This window comes from Pocillopora damicornis, chromosome 13, assembly GCF_964200805.1.
Source record: "Pocillopora damicornis chromosome 13, jaPocDami1.2, whole genome shotgun sequence".
In the NCBI taxonomy this organism is placed as follows: domain Eukaryota; kingdom Metazoa; phylum Cnidaria; class Anthozoa; order Scleractinia; family Pocilloporidae; genus Pocillopora; species Pocillopora damicornis.
In genome coordinates this window covers 6,822,011-6,843,837 of record NC_142682.1, presented here as the reverse complement: position 1 = coordinate 6,843,837, position 21,827 = coordinate 6,822,011, and the positions used below count along the sequence as shown (strand labels likewise).

At 38.5% G+C, this 21,827-nt stretch overlaps 1 protein-coding gene, 1 long non-coding RNA gene and 1 pseudogene across 14 annotated transcripts; 2 read left to right on the top strand and 1 right to left on the bottom strand.

The window, feature by feature from the left end:
• Nucleotides 1-399: 399 nt before the first annotated feature.
• On the bottom strand, nucleotides 400-21,344 carry LOC113675604 (beta-lactamase-like protein 1). Of its 13 annotated transcripts, none has more exons than XM_089192569.1 (16): nucleotides 21,222-21,344; nucleotides 20,898-21,055; nucleotides 19,696-19,758; nucleotides 16,489-16,608; nucleotides 11,579-11,822; nucleotides 7,709-7,735; nucleotides 6,629-6,769; nucleotides 5,816-5,956; nucleotides 5,212-5,333; nucleotides 4,580-4,741; nucleotides 3,878-4,006; nucleotides 3,571-3,685; nucleotides 2,958-3,033; nucleotides 2,461-2,601; nucleotides 1,843-1,952; nucleotides 400-1,362 (listed from the first exon to the last, which is right to left on the bottom strand). In XM_089192569.1, the coding sequence occupies exons 5-16, from the start codon at nucleotides 11,777-11,779 to the stop codon at nucleotides 982-984; spliced, it is 1,746 nt and encodes a 581-aa protein (XP_089048695.1). In that variant the 5' UTR covers nucleotides 11,780-11,822; nucleotides 16,489-16,608; nucleotides 19,696-19,758; nucleotides 20,898-21,055; nucleotides 21,222-21,344; the 3' UTR covers nucleotides 400-981. The 13 variants fall into 13 exon arrangements, with proteins under 13 accessions (XP_089048695.1, XP_089048702.1, XP_089048698.1 ...); XM_089192576.1 differs by having other exon boundaries at nucleotides 11,579-11,819; XM_089192572.1 differs by lacking the exon at nucleotides 21,222-21,344 and having other exon boundaries at nucleotides 11,579-11,819; nucleotides 20,898-21,154.
• On the top strand, nucleotides 9,657-10,508 carry LOC149035241 (52 kDa repressor of the inhibitor of the protein kinase-like; annotated as a pseudogene).
• On the top strand, nucleotides 10,891-11,294 carry LOC149035240 (uncharacterized). Its single transcript, XR_016182588.1, has 2 exons — nucleotides 10,891-11,012; nucleotides 11,139-11,294. It is a non-coding gene; the product is annotated as an uncharacterized LOC149035240 (long non-coding RNA).
• Nucleotides 21,345-21,827: the final 483 nt, after the last annotated feature.

Here is a 21,827-nt window from a genome sequence, read left to right as displayed (position 1 = left end):
TGTGTGTGGGGGGGGGGGCGGTATCATTTGGGGTTCTTAACTTTCTCCCTACAAACCAATAAACGACTTCTTCGTACAACATTCATAAAAATGAAAAAAGAAAGAACATTTTCATCATTGGAGGACGTGACTTGACTGTAAAAACATTTCTTCAGCCAAAAATAATTAAAAATTTATCGCATACACTGGGAAAAAAATTATGCTTTTAATTAGGACTTTTGTGTAGTGGTTTTTTGAGTGAAGCATTCACAGTTCACACTGAAGTAGCCTAATCATTCCCAGCTTCAAGCTGAAGCAACAACAAGGACGATTCCACTCATATATTCCCTACTGGGTTCCTCACCAAACAGTCATTTTAAAATTGAGGAAACGAAAGGAAAAAGCCATCAGACCGAAACATTGTGGATTTCAATTTTAATTCGGTTTGAGTAAATTGGTACCCGTAATAATTATACTTACATTTATTAAATAGTCTAATTTATTCGAAAGAAGACAGATGTAAATTGCCAGACTCTTAAATATATTTATAAGCTTTGAGGAAATTCCTAGATCAAATATGGCGCGAGCGTATGGATGCCAAGAAAACGCATTGAAATAATATTGAAAATCTGTCTTTAGAGGCAAACTGTCTACAGCAATTAACAATTATTCACCAAAGTGAAGGTGAATAGTGGCGGATATTTACCGAGCCGCTTCGCGGCTCGGTAAATATCCGCCACTGTCACAGAAACCAAGGTATATACTGTATGCCACACAGATACAAAATATCTGATATAATGTATCTTACAAATACCGAAAAATGGTGGCAAATTAAATCCTTGACGCGCAATTTTGTCTCATCAGATGCTCGGGGGAGAATAACACTTGCTATTTACTACCGAACTACCCAATCAGCGCGCTCTAAAAGAACTATTCACCCGTGTGGTGTATACTGATGATATTTACGTTAAAAACTTGAAAAACTACTATCACGGAAATCTGTCAGAGTAGACTTGATGGCGCGAGATGTGAACCAGACGTCCTTGGTTTTAGGACATTATTATGTACAGGGAACGTTCGTTTGAATATAAACGGGCCAAATCTAAGACCAGGACTTTTTTTACCAGCGGACGGCGGATCGAAAGACACCCTTTCTCGATTCTGTCCCAATCCATAAGTCATGCAATCCAATCCAGCTCTGTAAATTACCTCGAACACGTGGTCCGTGATGGGTTTCAGATAGGAAAAACCAAAGGAGCCCGGAAGTTGGGTGAAGAGCAAAAGTCCGTCATTTTGCGTTATGTTAACAATTACTTCCGGCATCCAATGAGAGACAATCCGGTATTCCCCAAGGTACTGTTCGTTATTGGGAAGGAGCTGGATCTACAGGACATTACAAAGAAAACTCATAACGCTGCTGCACTGTCATAGAATAAAATTTCCTGGTAACTACTTTTAACAGAAAATGTTTCTAATTAGTTATGGTCATGGGACTGAGTGGAGTCCAATCGGGTTAGTAATCAGACAAGAGATTTACAAAATCAGACGACCACGAAGCGCTGATCCGATTTGTTAATAACAAGTATGAGACAGACAGAATTGGACGACACAAAGTCCTTTTACGAATTAATTAAAACGATGAAAAAACTTCAGAAACAAACTAACCGTCGGTTATACGTTTTCATTAAAAATAAAACAACAGCGTATGTCATTGCAAATATTTGCCATAAACGTGTGACGACAACAACGTTTTACAACCTAAAATGTATTCGCAAATCAGTTTGTTTCGAGATGCTACAGCATGTGTACACCTTTGACGTATTGACAGCACTGTATTCACAACAGATTTAAGAGTTGGTTTACCTGCAACTGTTGACGCAATAACACTGCATCCATCGTTTTGGCCAAAGTTTGAACAATCGAATGCACTAGCCTCCAAGCGACTTCACGACCGCTGACAAGGACGACTGCGCCTGCAAATGTATTTAAGGATAGCAGCGTCAAAAATGAGAACATTATAAGGATGCGATCGCTGGCTTACCAGCTAAACTGAAGAGATCTTTGCAGAAAATAGATTAACATTCATTCGAAAGACTAACTTGTGCCTAGATTGAAAAAAAGCTGGGTCTTGCATGAATGTTAGACAAGTACAAACAATGAAAGCGAAATAGAAATAGGAAAACATGTGTATCAATCGCTTGTTTGGTGAGGTGCAACTAACACAGGGGTTCCGACTGTTTAGCTAGTCAAAATCAATGGCAGAGTGGTAAACAAACGCAAAAGTTAAAGTGCATCTAAATTAATTGTAGAGAAACAAAAACCAAAGAACCATTAGAGGGTGGAAATAAAAAACAAAAGTATTACAGAGAGTCAATGAGGAGTTAAGTCGTGTTCTACTGTTCTACTGAAACTTCAGTTCTAAGATAAATTCCTCAAAGAAAACAATTTTAAGACAGCATCTATCAAGTACGAATTACCAACCAAGTTTAAATTCTGGTACAAATGCAAATCCAGCAGAATATCCCGGAACAAATCCTGACTTTGTCACAACTGAATATGTACCAGCGTCAATAATCTCCCAGCCAGTCCCAAACACAGTGCTACCATCCGGGTACATGAAATCTGCAAGTTAAGGGAAATGGACAGAAGATAGCTGGCTAAGTTCACTCAGACATCAGGTTTGGCCTCCTACTTCTTATTTCAATAGCTTTTCTCATTTTCCCCAATTTTTACTGCTGAAGAAGAATGCACAGATCGCCTTAAGGGCTACGACAAACTGTAAATGTATGACCAACATGGTTACACTTTAGAACAACGCATTGCATGAAAGAAGAACCTTTCTCCTCCGAAGTGTCTGCATAGAACAAAACCAGGCTCTTTCATGAGGTATCTCATGATTTATATTCACTATGCTTAAGTCGTTAGACGACTTTTGTTTCTAAAGATATGAAAATATCAAAGCTATTATACCCACAGACCTGGCTTCATCAATTGCTGTACCAATTCTCGTGTTAGTATTGATGTACTTGACGTGCCAAGTAAAAACGTCATTAACTGTACAGAGAAATAACACGCTTCAATAAAAACGTCAAAAAAGGGTAACTGTTGCCTGAATTACGATTACGTGATAACTAATATGAAACTCAAAAAAACTAAACCCAAGTTAAAAAAGGGGAGAAGTTTCTAAAGAAACTGTGGTGCTGCGTCCGAGCGAATGACGAAGTGCTAACGCTCGAAACGTCAGCTTTAAAGACTCTTCACAGTGGCCAATCAACGTTATCAACTCAAGTGGATCAATTTACGTTGATGACACCAAATTACCTTGTAAACCCAGTTTATCTGTATACAAGATTTTAAACCTTGCCTTGGTATTTAACCCTAGATAAGTGCTAATCGTGCTTGAAAAAACTCGGCCAGTAGTTTGGCGACGTACATAAACACCGAAAATCTAATCTGGGGCTTAAACCTGTTCAACTCAACCCGGCTGTCGTCATTAGTCTCCAGTACACCGCGTTCCTCTGGGTAAACTCATTCCACATCAATGTTAGCGTTGCTTCATAACGTGAAAAAAAGTAATGTCAAATCACAAACCTTATAAAGATCATTTGCTGTCGAGTATGCTTGGATTGCCGGCGAGGCCCAATCCCAGTCAACCAGAGGAGCCTCACCATCGTCATCGTAGCCCACAGCTTTGTTAGAGGACATTCTGAGCAGAATAAATGACAAAAATCAATCCGCTAACCGAGTTGCAAGCCGATAATGAGGCCTCAGCGATTGAAAAATCAGAGAACTTTCCCATGAGGTTGATAATGCAGAATACTTAATCTTGTTTTCTCCTTTGCTTTGGTTATGTGTTTGTTTTGTTTCAGAAACACCGGCCTAAGTAAAGCTCAAATACCTTCTGAGGTTGAATCCAGTTTTCCCCATTCCTAGTGGCTGGAAAATATTTCTCTCCACCCAGCCCTCGTAGTCGCTGTTTGCAAATTTCTCCGCAAAAATCCGAGCAATTAAGGCATAGCCTAAGTTGCTGAAAAACAAAATCAATTCATTGGACTCTTTGGAGACCATTTGGTTTCCTATAAGAAAAGATATACGAGAACTGATTTTCTATATAAAATAACCACCGTTATCCACGGATTCGAATGGAGACGTGATATCCAATTGTCTTCTATTGCGTTGAGTTGTGTTGCATGATTTAATTTATTTTGCGTTTGTTTAACACTGTAGTGTAACATTCAGTAAACCAAATATGTCCATTCTATCATGAATAGAGAAATCAAAATGCGAAATCAAGATTATTCTCTCATTTCTATCCCCAGAGGACGATGGTATGCGTTAAGTGCCTGACACGAAGGAATCCCACAATCAGGAGGGGAGATTTCCCTAACATGATCTATTACTTCTATACATGCGTGTCCCTTTAAAATACAGTTGGAAGATGCACTTCTTTCAACTCAACATTAACCGACCGTCATACAAGAATCCTCTTGGCCATCACTTTTGGCAGAAATCGAAGTGAAACTCTGACCAATAAATCTTAACTTTTTAAGTCTGTATACTTTTAACACACATTGGCAGATTCCGTTTTTCTCTTTCTTACCTGTAGTGTGGTAGTCTTCCAGGGGGATTCTTTAGTTCAGTTCTACTCAGTTGTTCTAGGACGTACGTATTGTTAACAGGACACACGTGAGTTTTACCGTATGAGTAGGCGTCACTGCATGGAACCTCCCGCGGGAGGCCTGAGGTGTGGGCTAAAATTTGCCTATAGAGAAGCACAAAGACAAACGTTATGAGAGCTTTTTCTTTGGGATTGATCATTAGTGATCCCCATACCAACGGCTTATTCGCGAATCAACACCACAAACGAACCAAACAGTACAACTCAACGACGGATCGAAACTGGCCAATCACAGACAATTTACGCCACTTGAGTCTTACAGCCAATAACATTACGGCTGAACCGACAAATCAGTTCACACGAACTGGACTTGGTACATTTGACTGACAACTACTATTCACTTGACTATCATGACTTCCGCTAAGGTTGTCGAAACGCCAGTCACCACTACCGACAACAGTCCTTCTCAGGACTACATTCACTCACGATCCAATGGGTTCCTCGCCGGGTTCAAACAATTTACTATTCCATCGTCATCATAAACATCATAGTTACCATTTTAATTTGTATTAATTTTTGCATATTATTTGAATTCGGCATCACGTCCAACTCACCTGATTGTTATTTTTTGTTGATTGAAAGAATTCTTAACTTGAAATCTAGGTTCGTATTTCTCTAACGGGTCGTCTAAACAATCTATTTCGCCTGTTTCAAGTAGTTTGAACACAAATATAGCCTGGGAGAAATGAAAAGACGAATCCCATTTAGAACAACGACATCGTCATCGAGAATTACAATAACAACAACAGTAAATAAACAACAACAACACGAAGAGCAGGAACAATAAAAAAAATAACAAAAAAAAACTGCAGGTTATTTATGTAAGTAATGAGTAGAATGAGTTTCTGTGCCCATTCGATTATCGGATCAAATTGTTTACTTCACCTACTTCTTTCAAGCAATAAAAAATCGTTCGGCAGACATTTTGAAAATAAGCGTTTCAGTATTAAAAAGGTCTATTAATTGTTAATTATTGATCAGTAACATCCATGTAATGGAAGTAAGAATCAACATGCACACTGGTCTAAACTGAATTCGCTAGTCTAACTAGTAACTAGTCTACAAATAATGTTCATCAATGAACTGTATAATTCAAATGATCAATAATCATCCGATCTGAATTTTAAGCTACAGTTTCAATGACAGAAGAATACTTACTGTAAATATTTTAGTGATACTGGCAACTCGAAATACCGTATCCTGATCAGGCGAGATCCCCGGATGGTTTTTGTCTTTCAGGCCGTAGTTTCTTCTCCATATCACACTGTCTTGATAAACAACGTTAGCAGTCATCCCCACCTGTAGACATCACATGCAAAACATGTAATTTTGTCAGTTAATAAACAAACTTGTTAGGGTCAATTTGAAGTTTTTTTTTATTCTTCTCCTGAATCATCTCGATTCTTAACAATCCCTTGTAATTCAAACTGACGGGAGCAGAAAAACAGGAAAAGAATCGTTCGTTATTGTGGTCTTCCCTTGCTTCTATTGAAAACTGGAGCTCTTCAGCAGCATTATAAATCAACTTTACTTGCGAAACGATGATCAAAGCGCCTATTAAACACGATACATGCAAGTTTCAGTCAATTACCCAGTCCGAGAACACTAAAACTCTACAAAAAAAGAACCGTTTATGATACTTTTTCAGTTCACAGGCTTGACCGCCGGTGACGTCATTGAAATATCACAAACGAAGCAGCAGGTGTCCGCCCCCATCCAGCCCCCCAACACCCCCCCCCCCTTTCTCCTCGCTCTACAACGTTCTCCACTCGTGATCTGTTATCTCTATAATGAACGAGGCGACTCTCTAGTGAGGGAGATCCTGCGTACCCTTACGCAGAAGTCAAGCCATTTACTCAAGTGTAAGTTAAGGTCAGTGTCTCAATGTTATCTTACGTCAGGTATTTTGGATTTCAAACTATAGCGTAAAAGACCTAAATACCGTAACAACATGTTACAAAAATAACTCACGAGGCCTTGGACGCCTTCAAAGGCGCCAGAGATGGCATCCGCTTGATAGAGAGCTCTCTTTACTTCATTAGGAAGCACCCACGGTGGTTGAGCCCTCTCGATCATAATAGGGCACGGGGAGTTTTTGAAAGTCAAATATTTCTGGACCAAAAAAGGAAAAAGAGACAAAGAAAAAAATATTAAATCTTGGTGACGCAAAAAGACGTAAACAACTGTTAGGTTCAGTACCCTAGCCAAACTCACTACTTCGGGATTAAGTGTGAAAGGTATTGTTTGCGTTTAATAGACCGAAACTAGGCATGTCTAAATCTGCTTTTTGTCGGTGTGTTTCAAAAACACTGCTGCACGCGTAGACCACGAGCAGTCCTTGCTTCTCGGCGATGTCGAATATTACGTAATGCTTGTATCAATAAATAGGGACCTTCAGCAAAATACGAGTGCGACGGCAACGATCGAGGACGTAGCAAAACAAAAGAACAAATGTCAGAACAATAATTCAGCACGTGCGTTTTAAAACTTTGTACATTTCTTTGCCGTCTTCTACAAAACAACAACGTGAAATCACCCAAATTTGGGTCGTCTATGAACAAAACTCCGACGGCAAATTATTCAAATTTCCAATTAAAACTCAACGCTGCTCACATACGTTATGCTGAAATCAAGATGTGGCGCCGTGAGAGACGGTAAACACATCCAGCCATTCGCGAAATTCTAACTAAAAATATATATTCATTTTTCAATCGACGTTTTCCTCGGTATTTTCTTCTTGAATGCTAAAGGTTACTTAAGCTCCTAATTGACAGAAATTGTAGTGGCTCAAAAGATAGTCCAAAAAGTAGTCCAATCTAATGAGGGTTCCACACTCTCAATCAGTCTGGCCAATATTAGCCATTTAGCCATTGCATTTCCCACGGTAAGACAAAAGCATTGAAAAGCATTTGGACAGAAAATTGGCGCGTTTCCATGCAATATGGCCAGGGATAGCGTTGGTAGTAAATTTTAAAAAATCAAGAAACAGTGCATTGCAGCGAGGAAATAACATTGTAAACTAACTACTTTATATTCAATCAGTCTGCTTACCTGAGTCGTTGATGGATCAACTGGGTTCTGCCAAAGAAAATGTGTAACATGATTAAGGACTTCCTTCGGTACGTAAAACTGACATGATTTCCATTACAAAGAAGTATGACTAGATTCAATAATACAACCTTCTCTGCAGCTACCTTAGAACACCTTAACTTATCATTTATTTAATCGCTTTCACCATGATCACAGTGCTAAAATAAGACTGAGGAAAAGAGACACATTTGAAGAGGGCATAAGAACGAAGGTGCGGGACACAAAACAGAGGGAAGATCCAAATAAAGTGTGCCCATACGAAAAATAGCAGGTAATTTAGTGTTAACAACTGGGTTGAAAACGTAAATTAGCCACCGTAAAGAGTAAAAAAGCTGACGTTTCGAGCGTTAGCCCTTCGTCAGAGCGATTGACGAAGGGCTAACGCTCGAAACGTCAGCTTTTTTACTCTTTACGGTGGCTAATTTACGTTTTCAACCCAGTTGTTAACACTAAATTACCTGCTATACTCTCCCACCGACGCAGCACCACAGTTTCTTTAGAAACTTACCCCTTCATACGAAAAATAGACAAATACCAACTATGTAAACATTAAAAGCGTCATAAGAAGTATACAAATCAGGACTATTTCCAAAAAATGATACTTGCGTAAATAAAATTTACATACAGATATGTTTGATATAATTCTTCATAGATATAGGAGGTTCAGGAAGAGCCTTACTTTGAAAGTAAGAAAAAATATGTATCTGTGTTTCACTCTTGATTTACTCAGTAAAAGGTATTATGCAAAGTTCATTACATAATACCTCTTCGAGTCCATATTTTTTTTTTTTTTTACATTTACGATATGGCCGGTTTGAAATGTCAGACCGTAAACTAAGTTCTTTATCTATACTTTTCCAGCACAGAAAGAACTTGCTAGGACCGAGGAGTTTAGCACATGCTGCACCTTCTGAAGCCGTTTAGATTCTACGGCGCACTCGAGCGTAGCCAATCAAAAACCTGTGGGCCGCATGATATACATGTAAACAAATCTGCAGGGGTGGATCCAGGGTAGTTTACCTGATTTCCGGAACTCACTCAAATTTTTTCCGACCTAGTTAAATGTTGATAAAAGTACTTTTGGAAAACACTCTAATTTCCCTTTGGAAACTACTGATACTTTTGTGGAAATCACTAAACGTCTTCCAGAAATAAACCATCTCCCTGTTTTACAGTTATTTATTAAAGAAAATACGTTTAGAATGACTAATTTCGTTATAATTGCGGTCATGAGGCGTTCGGGAGCGCTCCGGATCACGCGCTGGCCTTTCGAGCTTCGATTACACCTCGGAAACCGTCGGAAGCCGTCGGAAAATGTTCGTGGAGCCAATCTTTACGCAACCGGTGGGTGTAAGTCCTTGTTATTTGGTGACAATAACAGGCGGAACACGGTCAAAACCCCTCACGATTGGCTAGCAAAGATTTCGTCATCGGAACTCACTCAAAACACTCTTCTGATTGGCTAGTTGTGTTTGGAAACTACCTTGGAAACTACTGACAAAGTATAAAATGGGCAGTTCCTCCCCCAGCGGGTCTCTTTCGTTGCTCCTACAATACAAGTACTTTTGAACTTGCTCAGGGGTTAACGACGGAATTTACTGTTAAACGTTTAAAAAATACTAGTGTTATGACTCGCGGAGATCCTGTTTGTCAGAGGGAGGATTGTTCTCCCTTCGACATTGGCCTTGTTTTCGACGAAATCCACAACTACTCGCCGCATCAGAAGCTGGAGTTCGTCGAAAACGTGTGGAAACCAGGTGAGCTTTTTGATTTCCCCGTGTCAATGGAAAATGGAAAGTCTCGTAAGTTTGTCTCGGGCTGGCTGAAAAGATTTCCATGGCTAGTTTACTCCAAATATTTCGATGGAGCATTTTGTTTAGCTTGTGTTTGTTTTGGAGTTCAGTGTGGGCGAAACGCTAAAGACATGAGCACTGACATTGATAACAGACATCATAATCTCTACCAGGAAGCAGTGACCATTGCAAGACAAGTAGCAGTCTAGCCAGAAATGCCAAGGATAGCCCAGAGACAAATGCATAGAAATAATGCTCCTGCTGCAGCTCCTGAGGGATATTTCAAGATCAATCTCACTAGAGTTTTTCTTGACCATGTACTCCAGCAGCTCAACACCAGATTCCAGGATGATGTATTTGTTTGCTATAAAGGTATTTCGATTATTCCCTCTGTTTTACTAGCTACTGACCCTGCCTGGAAGGCCAATGTTTTGGAATTTTGTAACCATTACAGACAGGACATACCAAATTATGCAGGATTACAGGCAGAGCTTTTGTTATGGGAGAGATTGTGGAAGGGGAGGGATAACAGAGGAGATATTATTCCTGACAGTTTGGAGGCTACACTGAAGGATATTGACAAAGATGCATATGTCAACATCTATTCCATGCTGAAAGTCCTGATCACAATTCCAATTTCATCTGCATCTTGTGAGAGATCCATATCATCCCTTCGGAATCTTAAGAACTATTTGAGAAATACAATGACCCAGGACAGACTGAATGGATTGGCACTGATGCATGCCCACAGAGACATGGATTTTGACCTTGAACGTATAATAGATTTATTTGCTGAGTTACATCCTAGGAGAATGAGAATGGCAAACATTTTGTAATAATTTTTTGCACCAGCTGTTTCTAGAGTACTTGTGAGTTATGTTCTGTCTGGGTTATGGCCTTTAAGTCTCATAATCCTTAAACTGATGGAGAACAGTACAGAAGCTCAAACTGGTGCCTGTATAACTTTTTTCAACTCATTTCAAGGTTATTTTCTATTTTGTTTTACTTGTGATGATTTTCCATTGACATTGACATTGGGTTTTCATGTTAAGCTTAAATGGTTAACAAACATTTTCACTGAACTCAACCAGCTTCACAGCAATTCCCAAGGATGAAGAAAGGCTAGTATTATTTCAAATTATCATTTTACTTCAATTTGTATATCATTTTATGATTCTTATAATTTATATTTTTCTAATAATTGTTTTATTTTTTGAATTCCAGCTCCCAACACAGGCTAACCATCCATAAAGCCCTTCTCTCTCTCTCAAATTCTTTTCTGTGTTGTGCTCCTATAAATGAAATGAATAAAAGCCAGCTCAGGAAATGTTGTTTTTAGTGTTGCTAAACATTTGGATTTATTGAGCCTGGCTTTCATTCATTTCATTCATTATAGGAGCACAACACAGAAGAAATTTGAGAGAGAGAAGGGCTTTATGGATGGTAAGCCTGTGGTCCCAAGGATGAAAAAGGCAAGTAGATTTTATTATCAATCTTTAAACTATATCATCAATTGTGCTTGTTTTTCTTTTGTTATCAAAAACACTAACACTTGGTTCGTTTTTTTTTCTCCACATCTTGATTTTCCTGACTGGCAGGTGATGTTTTCCAGTGTGAAAAGTCTTGGTGATGACTTGGCCTTCCTGAAAACACTATATACACTGGTTTGCACAGTAGCTAAAGGTGGAATATTTGTAGATCAGAGTGTTTCCTGTAGTACTTTCAAGAAAAATAAATGTTTTTTGCCTTTTTGATTACATGCTTTTTTAGTCTTTTGGGGGCAATTAAATTTTCTAAAAATGCATGAAATGGCCTTTAGAGAGCTCCAAATTTCAAATTTTCTCGGGGGGGCATGCCCCCGAACCCCCCTAGCAGGAGTGGGTCCTCGGGTGGAAACTACTCACTCAAAATCCTGGATCCACCCCTGAATCTGTGCCAAGAATCGATCGAGAGCTTAAAGAAAGACTCGAGAGCTAAATAAAACAGGTATCTAAATCGAATATTCAATTCGTCAGTTTCTGTAAAATTTAAGACTCACTTGTACAACAGCATCGGGCCGTTTCTTCGTGATTTGCCAAATAAACAGCACAGTCATAGTCAAGAATCCTAAAGCCACAAGTTCAAGTGCCAGTTTGAGCCGCGCTATCGTCTTCGCCTCCCTGCTTGAGCTGACATCGGGATAAGAGACAACACACTGTGATGTACTGGTCGCCGATGAATCGTCGCTTGAAACCGTCATCAAGCTCGCGTTAAGATCGGTTCTTCGGATTTTCCCGCTGCTTCTGAAAGAAAAATCATCGTCGTGTAATCATTCAGTGAAATGAAACTTATAGCAGTCGCGCCGACTTTCGTTTTAACTCAAAAAAGTATCGCAAAGAAACTCGAAACTCACTCAATATACGACCCCATTGTTCAACAGAGAACGAGCTGACTCCTCAACATAACCGTGCAGTACAACATAAATAGGAACAGCACAGACCTTGCGTCAAGCACGCACGAAAATTTGCATGACAACTCGTCACACTGCGCGATGTCAAGCGCATGCTTTGGAGTGTGACAGTGACAATGACTGAGACATAATCTATTCAAACAAGAGCGACCCCGAACAATGACAGAATTGAAGGGTCATTCATGTGGGTAAATCAACAACAAATAGCTCTTAATTCAACGATCGCGATATCTTTGCAGGACTATGTGCTGCTGAATTTTCGAGGCGGATATGCTATGTCTGTAATTGAGAGAGCATTAAAGGACTAATTGTAAAAAAAGAGCTACTCTGGTGAATTCGCTAGAGCGCGAAGATGAGTGTCACGTCTAAAGACCCATTGGAAAAATCATCCTTTCCTTCCTATCGGAGAATCCCGCAGGGTAGCGGTTTACTACACTATTATTCACGGTCTATGCAAATAGTGTATTCAAACCTTGTCGGTTTTAATCTCCTTAATAATTGATAAACGTCATTCTTAGAGCTTAACAGGGTGAAAGCAGTTCGGTACCAACAGATAAAAGCAAGCTTTTTTGATCACCACAAAAACGGAAACATAAAAACCTCGAACAGAGGGAAAATACCGCAGATACAATGCAGGCTCAGATACCATCAGCTGGATTTTCGGGTATTAATGAAAGCTCTACGACTTGAGTGTCAATACCTACATGGATTTTGATTCATGCTAAAGAGCGAACACGAAGGGAAAAATTAACCTTATCTTTCGGTTCTTTAATTTTAATCCTTGAGTGGATAGAATTCAAAATATTTTCCCCTAACCACAAAACGTCCAAATATTTAACTTTTTTTCTTAGATAAAAAAACAGCCGAAAGAGCTAAAGCAAGTTTTGCCGTTTGTCGTTTGTAAACTTGGTTCTAAGCTCCTCTCTGCCCCTGAGAAGTTTGAGACGAGTCGGGGAGTAGTTTGCCGTAGGACACGAATAGACCACTACCCAGCTTGCGTTTCTCGACACCTCAAACTTATAGGCGAGTGAAGAAACGCTCTTACTGAAGCGTTTATGATAATAATAAAAAAAAAAAAAAAAAACAGTAAGATTTCCACGTTCTCCATCCTTTTTATTTCGAGCTACATGGAAGCTGAAGAGAACGAGCCATTTCTTCATGCGTAGAACATGACATTTCATCTTTACTTCTAACAGATTTCCTTTCAAACAAGTAACAAAGTGCGACCTTGCTATGCCGAGTTTTTCTGGAGATAAAAAATGAGCATGAAAAGGATAGATTGCTGAAACATTTCAAAAAAACCTGAGAAGAATTGCAAGCCCCTTCCTTAAGCTGTTATCTCCTCTCCCCCGTCTCTCCTCATATGCTGCAGATCTTAAGGTCATAAGCCTTTCCATGAGAAGACCCGAAACCAAATTACGTAGTTCGGTTTGCTTGAAATGAAGAGAAATTAGCGTCGCTGTAGTTCTTGGTAATGATGGCATGCAAATCTTTCCCAGCGTTATTTCAAATAAACATCTTACAATCCCTGTAGTTTTTCTAATGCGTCGCTCTTGCTTTCCGGCTGAATGCCGGCAAACAATTTTCAGGTGAACCCAGCATTTACGCGTAGAGGTACTGTATCCAAAGCCGTCGGGGAACGCGAATGTTTTCTATTGATCAAACTTCCTATTCTCCGGTTTATAAACACAAGACCGAAACGAAAATTACAGAAAGAAGTAGCTATCATATCTTTTATGGTTCAATAGTTATGTAAAATGATAATTGAGTGTTCTCTGTCAAACACTGGTCTATTTTGACATTTTTCAATGTCAATAACAGTGCTAAAACGTTCTAAACAAACAAATCAGGCTCAGTTAGAAGTGTGCAACTCGTATCCTTCAAAGAGGAAATATATGGTTTAGTCACCAAAGCTACACTTCAAAAACAAATACATTTTCTTTAATGACTAAATAATTTCTAGAAAAAGATTAGGCATGGTGAAAGCAACACTGTCTAATAGTTAACACTTATTTCTCGAATTGCCTGGATATCGTGGCTTTTAATGAACAAGAAACGGTTGAGATATATAGACAAGATTAATGAAGTTATGATCAAAGACTCGAACACAGACTCCGAGCTTACAGTTGATGTTGTCGCCAATCAGCACCACGATGTTTCCATGTCTTAGGTATAGATGCGATTCAAGTTAATCCTTAGAAAATAACGAAAACTTTGGGAACTTATCGTTAAGATTCCCTTCTAATACAAGTCATAGCAACATCAATCGCAACGATTTGAATAATTTCTTAGGGATCTACAATTGTGACACGAGCAATGTTGATCCAAGTTGAATGATCGGTAACCTTGGACGGCTCAATTTCCGAGACTCGACCACATCACATGTATTTCCCATAGGGAAGTGAAAATTTTGCTGATTTATCTATGCAACCATAGAGCTCGAATACTTTTAAAGAGGAACAACATTCGTTTGAATAAGAATTCGTAATATTTAAGCGATGAAAATCACTCACTGGGTCTTCAACTGAAATTCTGTAACAATGACTGATCAAGTTAAACAAACTCTTACAAGACAAAGTAACATTCGTGGGTTTCCTTTTCAATCGATCAAACTCGTTAAATCAAATGATCAAACTGACTTTTAAAATGAAAGCCCCCTGTATGCAAATTCATCAGTTCGTCTTACAAAGCAGTTATATCTAAAATCAAGGAAGAAGAGGACATAGAGCATTTAGATAATGATCACCAAGAACATACCTGTTTGATCACGCTACGTGGCTCTTACTGCACGATCACGGCACGAGTTTATCCCCAGAAACACGCTAGAAAACCTTGTTTAACGCACGAGAGGGGGTTAGCATAGAGCGAAATTGCTCATGCATATTGCTGTTGATTTAAACCGCACGGCCATAATGACGTCAATGTAATCCTCGTCACGAGATATTTCTGAATTGATTTTGCAGAAATTTTTCAAGTGTGATACGAGCAAAGTAAAGCTCTCGATTAACTTAATGTACTGGTAATTCTACAAATCCGAAATTCCTCATTGATCGCTTTGTAAACTTGTACAAACTCGGCTCAGCAACCACGCCTTTGGCGTCTCTAACGAATACCAATATACTCCAAGACAACAAAAAACTATTTTCTAAGAGTCACCGAGTTCAACCCAATCTATACACCACGTTATGCAAGGTACTGAAATTCTTATTCTCAGTCCTAGGTATCAGTTTAAACCTATCACCCCCAAGATCTCATAAGCAATTCTCCTTACTGTCTGTCCTTCGGTTCTTGAGGCTAGTTCGGAGAAGTTGGTAATGAATCAAGTAATAATTCCCTCATTTATATTTTTTCTTCATTCTCATCACTTGTCTGCTTGATATTGCATCGATATTGTGTGGAGAAATTCTACCTTGATCACTAATGGGAGTTGAAAGGGTCAAGAATGTAATGGGGTTCGTTTCTCTTTTTGCTGATCGATCAAATGTTAAATTCTCCTCAAAAGCTAATACGCTATCCAACATAAAGGTAGCAAGAATTTAAAAAATTATCAAATAGCGAATATCGACTGAATTAGTCGCCAGATTCTCAGGACAGGACGAGCCAACAGGAAGAACTTCGTGTAGTTATCTTGCAAATTAGCTTTCAGATCTGAAGAGCCAGTGTTAATATTTGTTATTCATTGCTGCCGATTACTGCCTCTCTAGATTGACTTTCCTACTCGTCTTTTAAGTTCTTTTACAGTTTGAGGTGATGTGTGCGATTTTTTTCTAAGAAAAAAATTTGCTCGTAAGCGAGGATTGCGTGACCCTACGTCTCTGAGAGATCAATTTGTAGGAATTTAAAGGAAATCCATTGGCAGGAATGACTCAATATAGTGAAAGATGCATTAAAAACAGTGCATACTTGAACTTAAGAGTAGCATTTGATCGCGTAGTCTAACCCTCCCTGTGAAAAGAGTCCTGAGAGAACTGTTGCCAGTGGCGGTCGGGTGAGCATAATTCCACCTTAGAGTAAAGTGATGTCTCTTGCATTTCAGTTTTATTCCCTTCACCTGAATGTCACCGGTCCTTCTTTTCTTTAATTTTTGTTCACTTTTTTTTTTCGCTTTCCCTGTTTCTTTCCTTGTTGCATTTAGAGCGGATGGAGGAAATTTGTAAGTAACTGAAATTAAGGCCATATGTTCGAGGCATTAGATCTAAAAATAGATTTCGTCTAGCACTCACGCACAAACCTTCGAAGACATCGTATTTAGTGGTAGTTTGATACGAATCATTCTAATACAAAACAAATATGCTTCGAGATAGAACTTCGCCGAAATAATCGAAAAGCAGCCAATTGAATATGTACAACATCCGTGTTGTAAAAAGATGTTTGAAATATCTGTCTACAGATTCCATCTGGCCGCCAAGTTACAATTAAACCACAACCGAACCTTCAAGGTCGGTTTCGAGTTTTCATCGGTCTCTTTGATACATGCAGATTTGCCTTAAATAACTCACCTTTAAAAGGAAACCACTTCTTTGTCTACATTCACAATCTGGTCAAAGCTGCCGCCCAGATAATTAAACGAGTACCAAAGCACGTTTATCTCAGTTAATGCCAATCTGTTGCGTCGTAACCTGAGGAAAATTAAAAGATTTATCAGTTAGCACACTCAATTAAGAGTACTCCGACAGATCCCAGATAGTGATCTCTACTTAAGTGGTTTTTGTACCGCAAAAGGCCTTTTCTACAGACCTCTGACGGCAATAACAGTATTGCTACGTCGGAATCTCTCTTGTCTCTGACGCGCGACGCCCGTTGTCACCAGTTGTTGAAGGATGTTGCTTCAGTTTGGTATTCATTAACCACAACATTGAATAAATACGGTAATTGCTTTGGTCAATTATTAACACTAAGTAAAACATTAAAATGGATTGTTTGATCCTCAGAGTCGCTCGCTCACCGAGAAAATTGACCAACAAACAAGTCATAATTTCAACGTTTTTAGAAAAGGTTATTTTTTCACTTACCGTGGTACGTTAATATTAGTAAATTTAATCGTGGGAAGTGGAGCCGAGGAAAAAGCATATATTATAGAACTGGCTTGGGAAAATATTTAGTCTCATTGTTATTTTAATGCATGTACGTGATCGTTTTAGAAGTGAAAAAAAGGAAAAAAACGTACATCCCGAAATAGTATGTAATAGTTTATTATCATTTAAATTATTATAATTGTTGTGATTGTCTGGGGTACCTCTATACTTTGCCACATTCACGAATCGCGGGATTATAGACACAATGTAGACTGTCAGTGTTACAAAAAGGTTTGCTTGTGCAAACGGCAAAGAGTGGTTAAGTAAAGGCATGCCTTTGGCTGGTTGAACAATGAGTCCCCAACAGTTAACTGTTCTTCAACAGAAGCTCATCATTAAATGAGCATCCCTTTGGTATTTCTTTTTTTACATTTTCACAATAAGATTTTGGGTCTAATTAGATGGAAAAGAAGTTAACAGCCAGAGAGCATAATATTAAACTCTTTTCAAAACCAAAAAAGCTGTACATGTTACCCTCGAAATGCTACTTTAATGTTCAAATATTTTAAGAACAGGATGGACATGATAACTGCTGTCTTTCAGGAAACCATCATAAATTTAAATCGATAAAAAAAGAGGTTATTGGACGCATAATTTAATAAAATGTATAACCTATTTTGGTAAATACTCTGATAAGACGATGGAAGCCGATAAATTGACTCCAAGCCAGCTCCATCGAATTATTCGGATATTAAACGTGATCTCTGATGAAGCGTCAGTGCTCAACGTTGAAGCTCCGCATCAAAACACTACTCCCTTACACTGCATAAACACTACCGTATTCCAATTGGTTTTCTTTTCATAGATCTTTCAGATTCCACAACAAAAAAATTCCCAGCGTGTTGCACTCTGAGGCCACAACGACAGAAATGTTGGAAAAATGTTGACAATCTGGTACACTCCTCTGTTCAGTTAACGTTGAAGAGCCAAACTTCACCAGAATCCGTCAATTTTAGATATCCTTTCTAGAGATGTTACAGAAGTAGTGTGTGGTAAAGATCGTATTTCGAAATCTCACCTTCTAATTATAAACACTTTCAAAGACTGGCACGTAGCGCTTTAGTTTCCCCTGCTGTTCTTAACAAGCTAAATGGCACTTCGCAGTAGAGCGAGACAAATTTAGTCACGTTCTGCGTTTTTCTTGAGGAGCTTCTGCGAGAAAGTATTAACTAGCCAGGAATGGGTAAAACCCAGGGAAAACACGTTCAATAACCAAAAAAAAAAATGAGGAGCAAGTGCAGGCAACAGTAGCGAGTATTAACACTTTAACTCCCAAGATCTCATTTGTAATTCTTCTTACTGTCTGCCATATGGTTCTTGTGATGTTAATTTGGAGAGTTTGGTATTGCATCAACTAATAATCCCCTAATCAAGATTTTTCTTATTTTCATCACTTGTCTGCTTGATATTGTATTGACACTGTAAGCAGAAATTCTGTTTTGGTCACTCGTAGGATAAAGGGTTAAAGCTATCGAGCAAGTTTTGCAGTTGTGTTCTGAACATTAAGATCATGGTAATTATGCAGATAGTAAGTGTATTTAAGTAACAGAAAAAAGACCAGACTGCGCAAGAATACCTGATTTCCCAACTGAAATTTCCTACAGTGTATTCGGTTCGACGATGGAATAACCATTTTAAGGCTCTCAACCCCCAAGAGTGACTTTCATCTAATTTCTCCTTCCAAAATCACCCCTGAATCAAATATTACGTTCACGAGAATAAAGAAAATGATAACAAACTTGAAAAGCTCTCGACTTTTAAACAAATACTCTTTGTCAGCTCCTTAGGAAATGTATACAGAACAGTATGGAGAATATGCATACTGATGTTAGAGTAAGACAAGGGAAAGATCAAAACATAGAAGTTGTGTCGTGATCCAGTTTATGATTTCTTGAATACTGCTGATACTCGCGGTAACTTCTCAGAACATACGTGCCACAGAGATCGTGGCCGAGGTAGAATCCCGAAAAAGTAGACGCTTTTTAGAAATAGTGCTAGTTAGAGGAGCGGTTAAAAGCGTCTGTCAACAATTAAATCCGTAAGAGCCCCACGTCACGAAGGAACAGCAAGACACGCTTAGACGCCTGAAATGAACTTTCCACAAGATTCTCCCAAAGGTGAAAGGGCGTCTCCTCTGATAATGACGGACCTTGCCTTCTCCGGGAAACACTAAGATGCTAGTCAAACGCCTCTGTTTTTGTATAAATATAGGAACAACGACAACTTTCAACGTTGAGAGCCATAGATTACAAATGAACTTTTAGCATCGTGAGCGCTAGGTAATAAGCGTTCCCCTTATACTCGTGGTGGTGACGGTCTGCGTATACTGGTAGTTATGACGGGTCTTAACGGTCAAGGAGTTTCTAACTTGCCATGAGACGTCCTCCTTTTATTCGCTTCCTTTCGTGGAAAGAGAAGGAAAAGGACAGGCTGCAACAGGCTGACATAAAACTGAGTTTCGAGCGTGAGCCCTTCTTTCATCGCTGAAGAAGGGCTCACGCTCGAAACGTCATGATCAGCTTTTAAACTCTTTACCGTGGCCAATTTACGTTATCAACTCATTTGATAGCACTTAATTACCCAGTTATACTCTCCCACCGACGCAGCACCACAGTTTCTTAAGAAACCTACCTCCTTTATTCTTGTAACATAACTCTGACTTTTGGAAAGCCATGTAGATTTAATTTCTGTGAACTGTCAGAGAAAAAAAATGGAGAATTTATCACCCGGAATGGAAGTGACGTTTTCTGAGAACAAGTTTGGAAGCTCGTGCGAATAGAAATCAAATTACTACAAATAAAAGGAACTTTTCACGCAGAAATGGGAGAAAAGTGAAAAAAAAAAGTTTGAAGACTCAGTTAAAGTATGGAATTAAAAATTCTGGCTTCAGAGATCTCTTATTTAAAACACTATCCCAGCCGGCGTCGTTGTGAAGACCAAAATTCAATAATAATTCCATACATAACAAATTGAAATTACTTATTTCGACTTTTTTATTCTCTTGTTATTTATTTTTGGCTTCCCAAGATTTGTTGATGTATAAACTTGCAGCATTTTCACGAAAATTCTCAACATTCGCGAATTGAAAATCATTTCTATCCTGGAATGCTTTGTTCACTGAAGTTAACGATTGAAAGCCTAAAATTCTGAAATTTCCGCTGACAAAATCTTTACAGTTTTGAAGTTCATAATGCATTCAGCATGGAATGCGAAAGTCGTCACCTCACATCTTAATCAAACATGGTATTTTACTTCAAAAGCGACTTGAGATGCAAAACTAGCCACTTCCCAATAATTTATTTCTACAAAATTTCATATTTATCTCGCTTAGGGTAGTTAGCTGAATGAATTCACTCTCTACGGACAGTCTGCAGCAAATATTCTCGAATTATGGACGCGGACCGAAACCGAAACAAATATTTGTCTAAATTTACGGCTCTCTAAACGTTCACATACGCTATCCATTTTGCCAAACCTTTGATAGGATCTGTAGAATATTAACGCTTCTATAAAATAGCTTTCAGCTGAGTTTACTTAAGCACACCTTCATATTAGGAATAATTTAATTCATCCATTCTAGTTTCTTTCTTTAAACTACTAAAACCTAGTGGGAAGTCTTTTGTTTATCTATGCATGTATAGGAAGGACTGTATTCGACATTGATTCATCTTTACCGTTGAAAGCGATTTTTAGATGAAAAATTTTCGCTTCTACCCTCAAAATCGAGGAGAAACATATCAATAAATACGTTATTTATAACATAAGGAACTCGGGATACACGGGAATAATATTTTTAAGACAGTCTACAAGTGAATTATTTTATTTTTAAATACCTGCTTGGACCGGCCGTCGAGCCATTTTGTTCGTTAGCACATGCTTCTTCAGACATCCCGTGGTGATTTTAATCTGACTTATTTCTTCGTGAGGCGTAATTTGTTCAATTGTAAGACGCTTATCCGCTTGATAAATATTTACTTAGAAGGAAGAGCGACTATAAATTGAAGCAGAAACACGTTAGAATGTAGTATCGTAATAATTCCACTTTAACACGCGAAAATTCGTTATTCGGCGAGCTCGATTATGCAAATTATATTTGCACCTGACACGACTTGCATACATTTATCAGATAATTCCAAATGGTTACTTGTCATACTAACGTCAACTTGTTGAAACCTCATCGCCATCAAGGTCTAGGAAAACAAAACAAAACAAAATAAAAATAATTCCACACAACCGAATATTATCTGTAGTGAATTACAAAGTAAACTTCACTTTTCTTTAGGTTTACTGGTGCAATGAACGACAGGTTTCTGACCAATCAGGGCGCCCGTAGTATCTGTAGAAAATCTCTTTCGTTTTTATGATACAATTTTTTTTCTCTTCCTCTTCCCACCCCCCTCCCCCCCCCACTTTGCACTATCTTTGTATTCACGCGCGATGCGCGTGATTTCACATTTTAGCCAATCACGTTTAAGAACTCTAACCTTATTATTAGAAAACCGACGTGTATTTTAGGTAGTTTCGGAGTCTTTTTATTGTCGCGAAATGATGCGGTTCATTTACCAAGTTTAATACATATTTTCTGCGGAGTTTGGACTTCAGCCTCTTGTTACGTAATTTGATTTTTTTACAGTATCTCAGTTGATAAATAAATGAAGAATTTCCCCCAGCATTTCGTCATGTTTTTCTGATAATTGGTTGCTGATTTTAATGAGATTTCGAAATATTCCAATTAAAAAATATCTTAATCCAACAAAATCCGA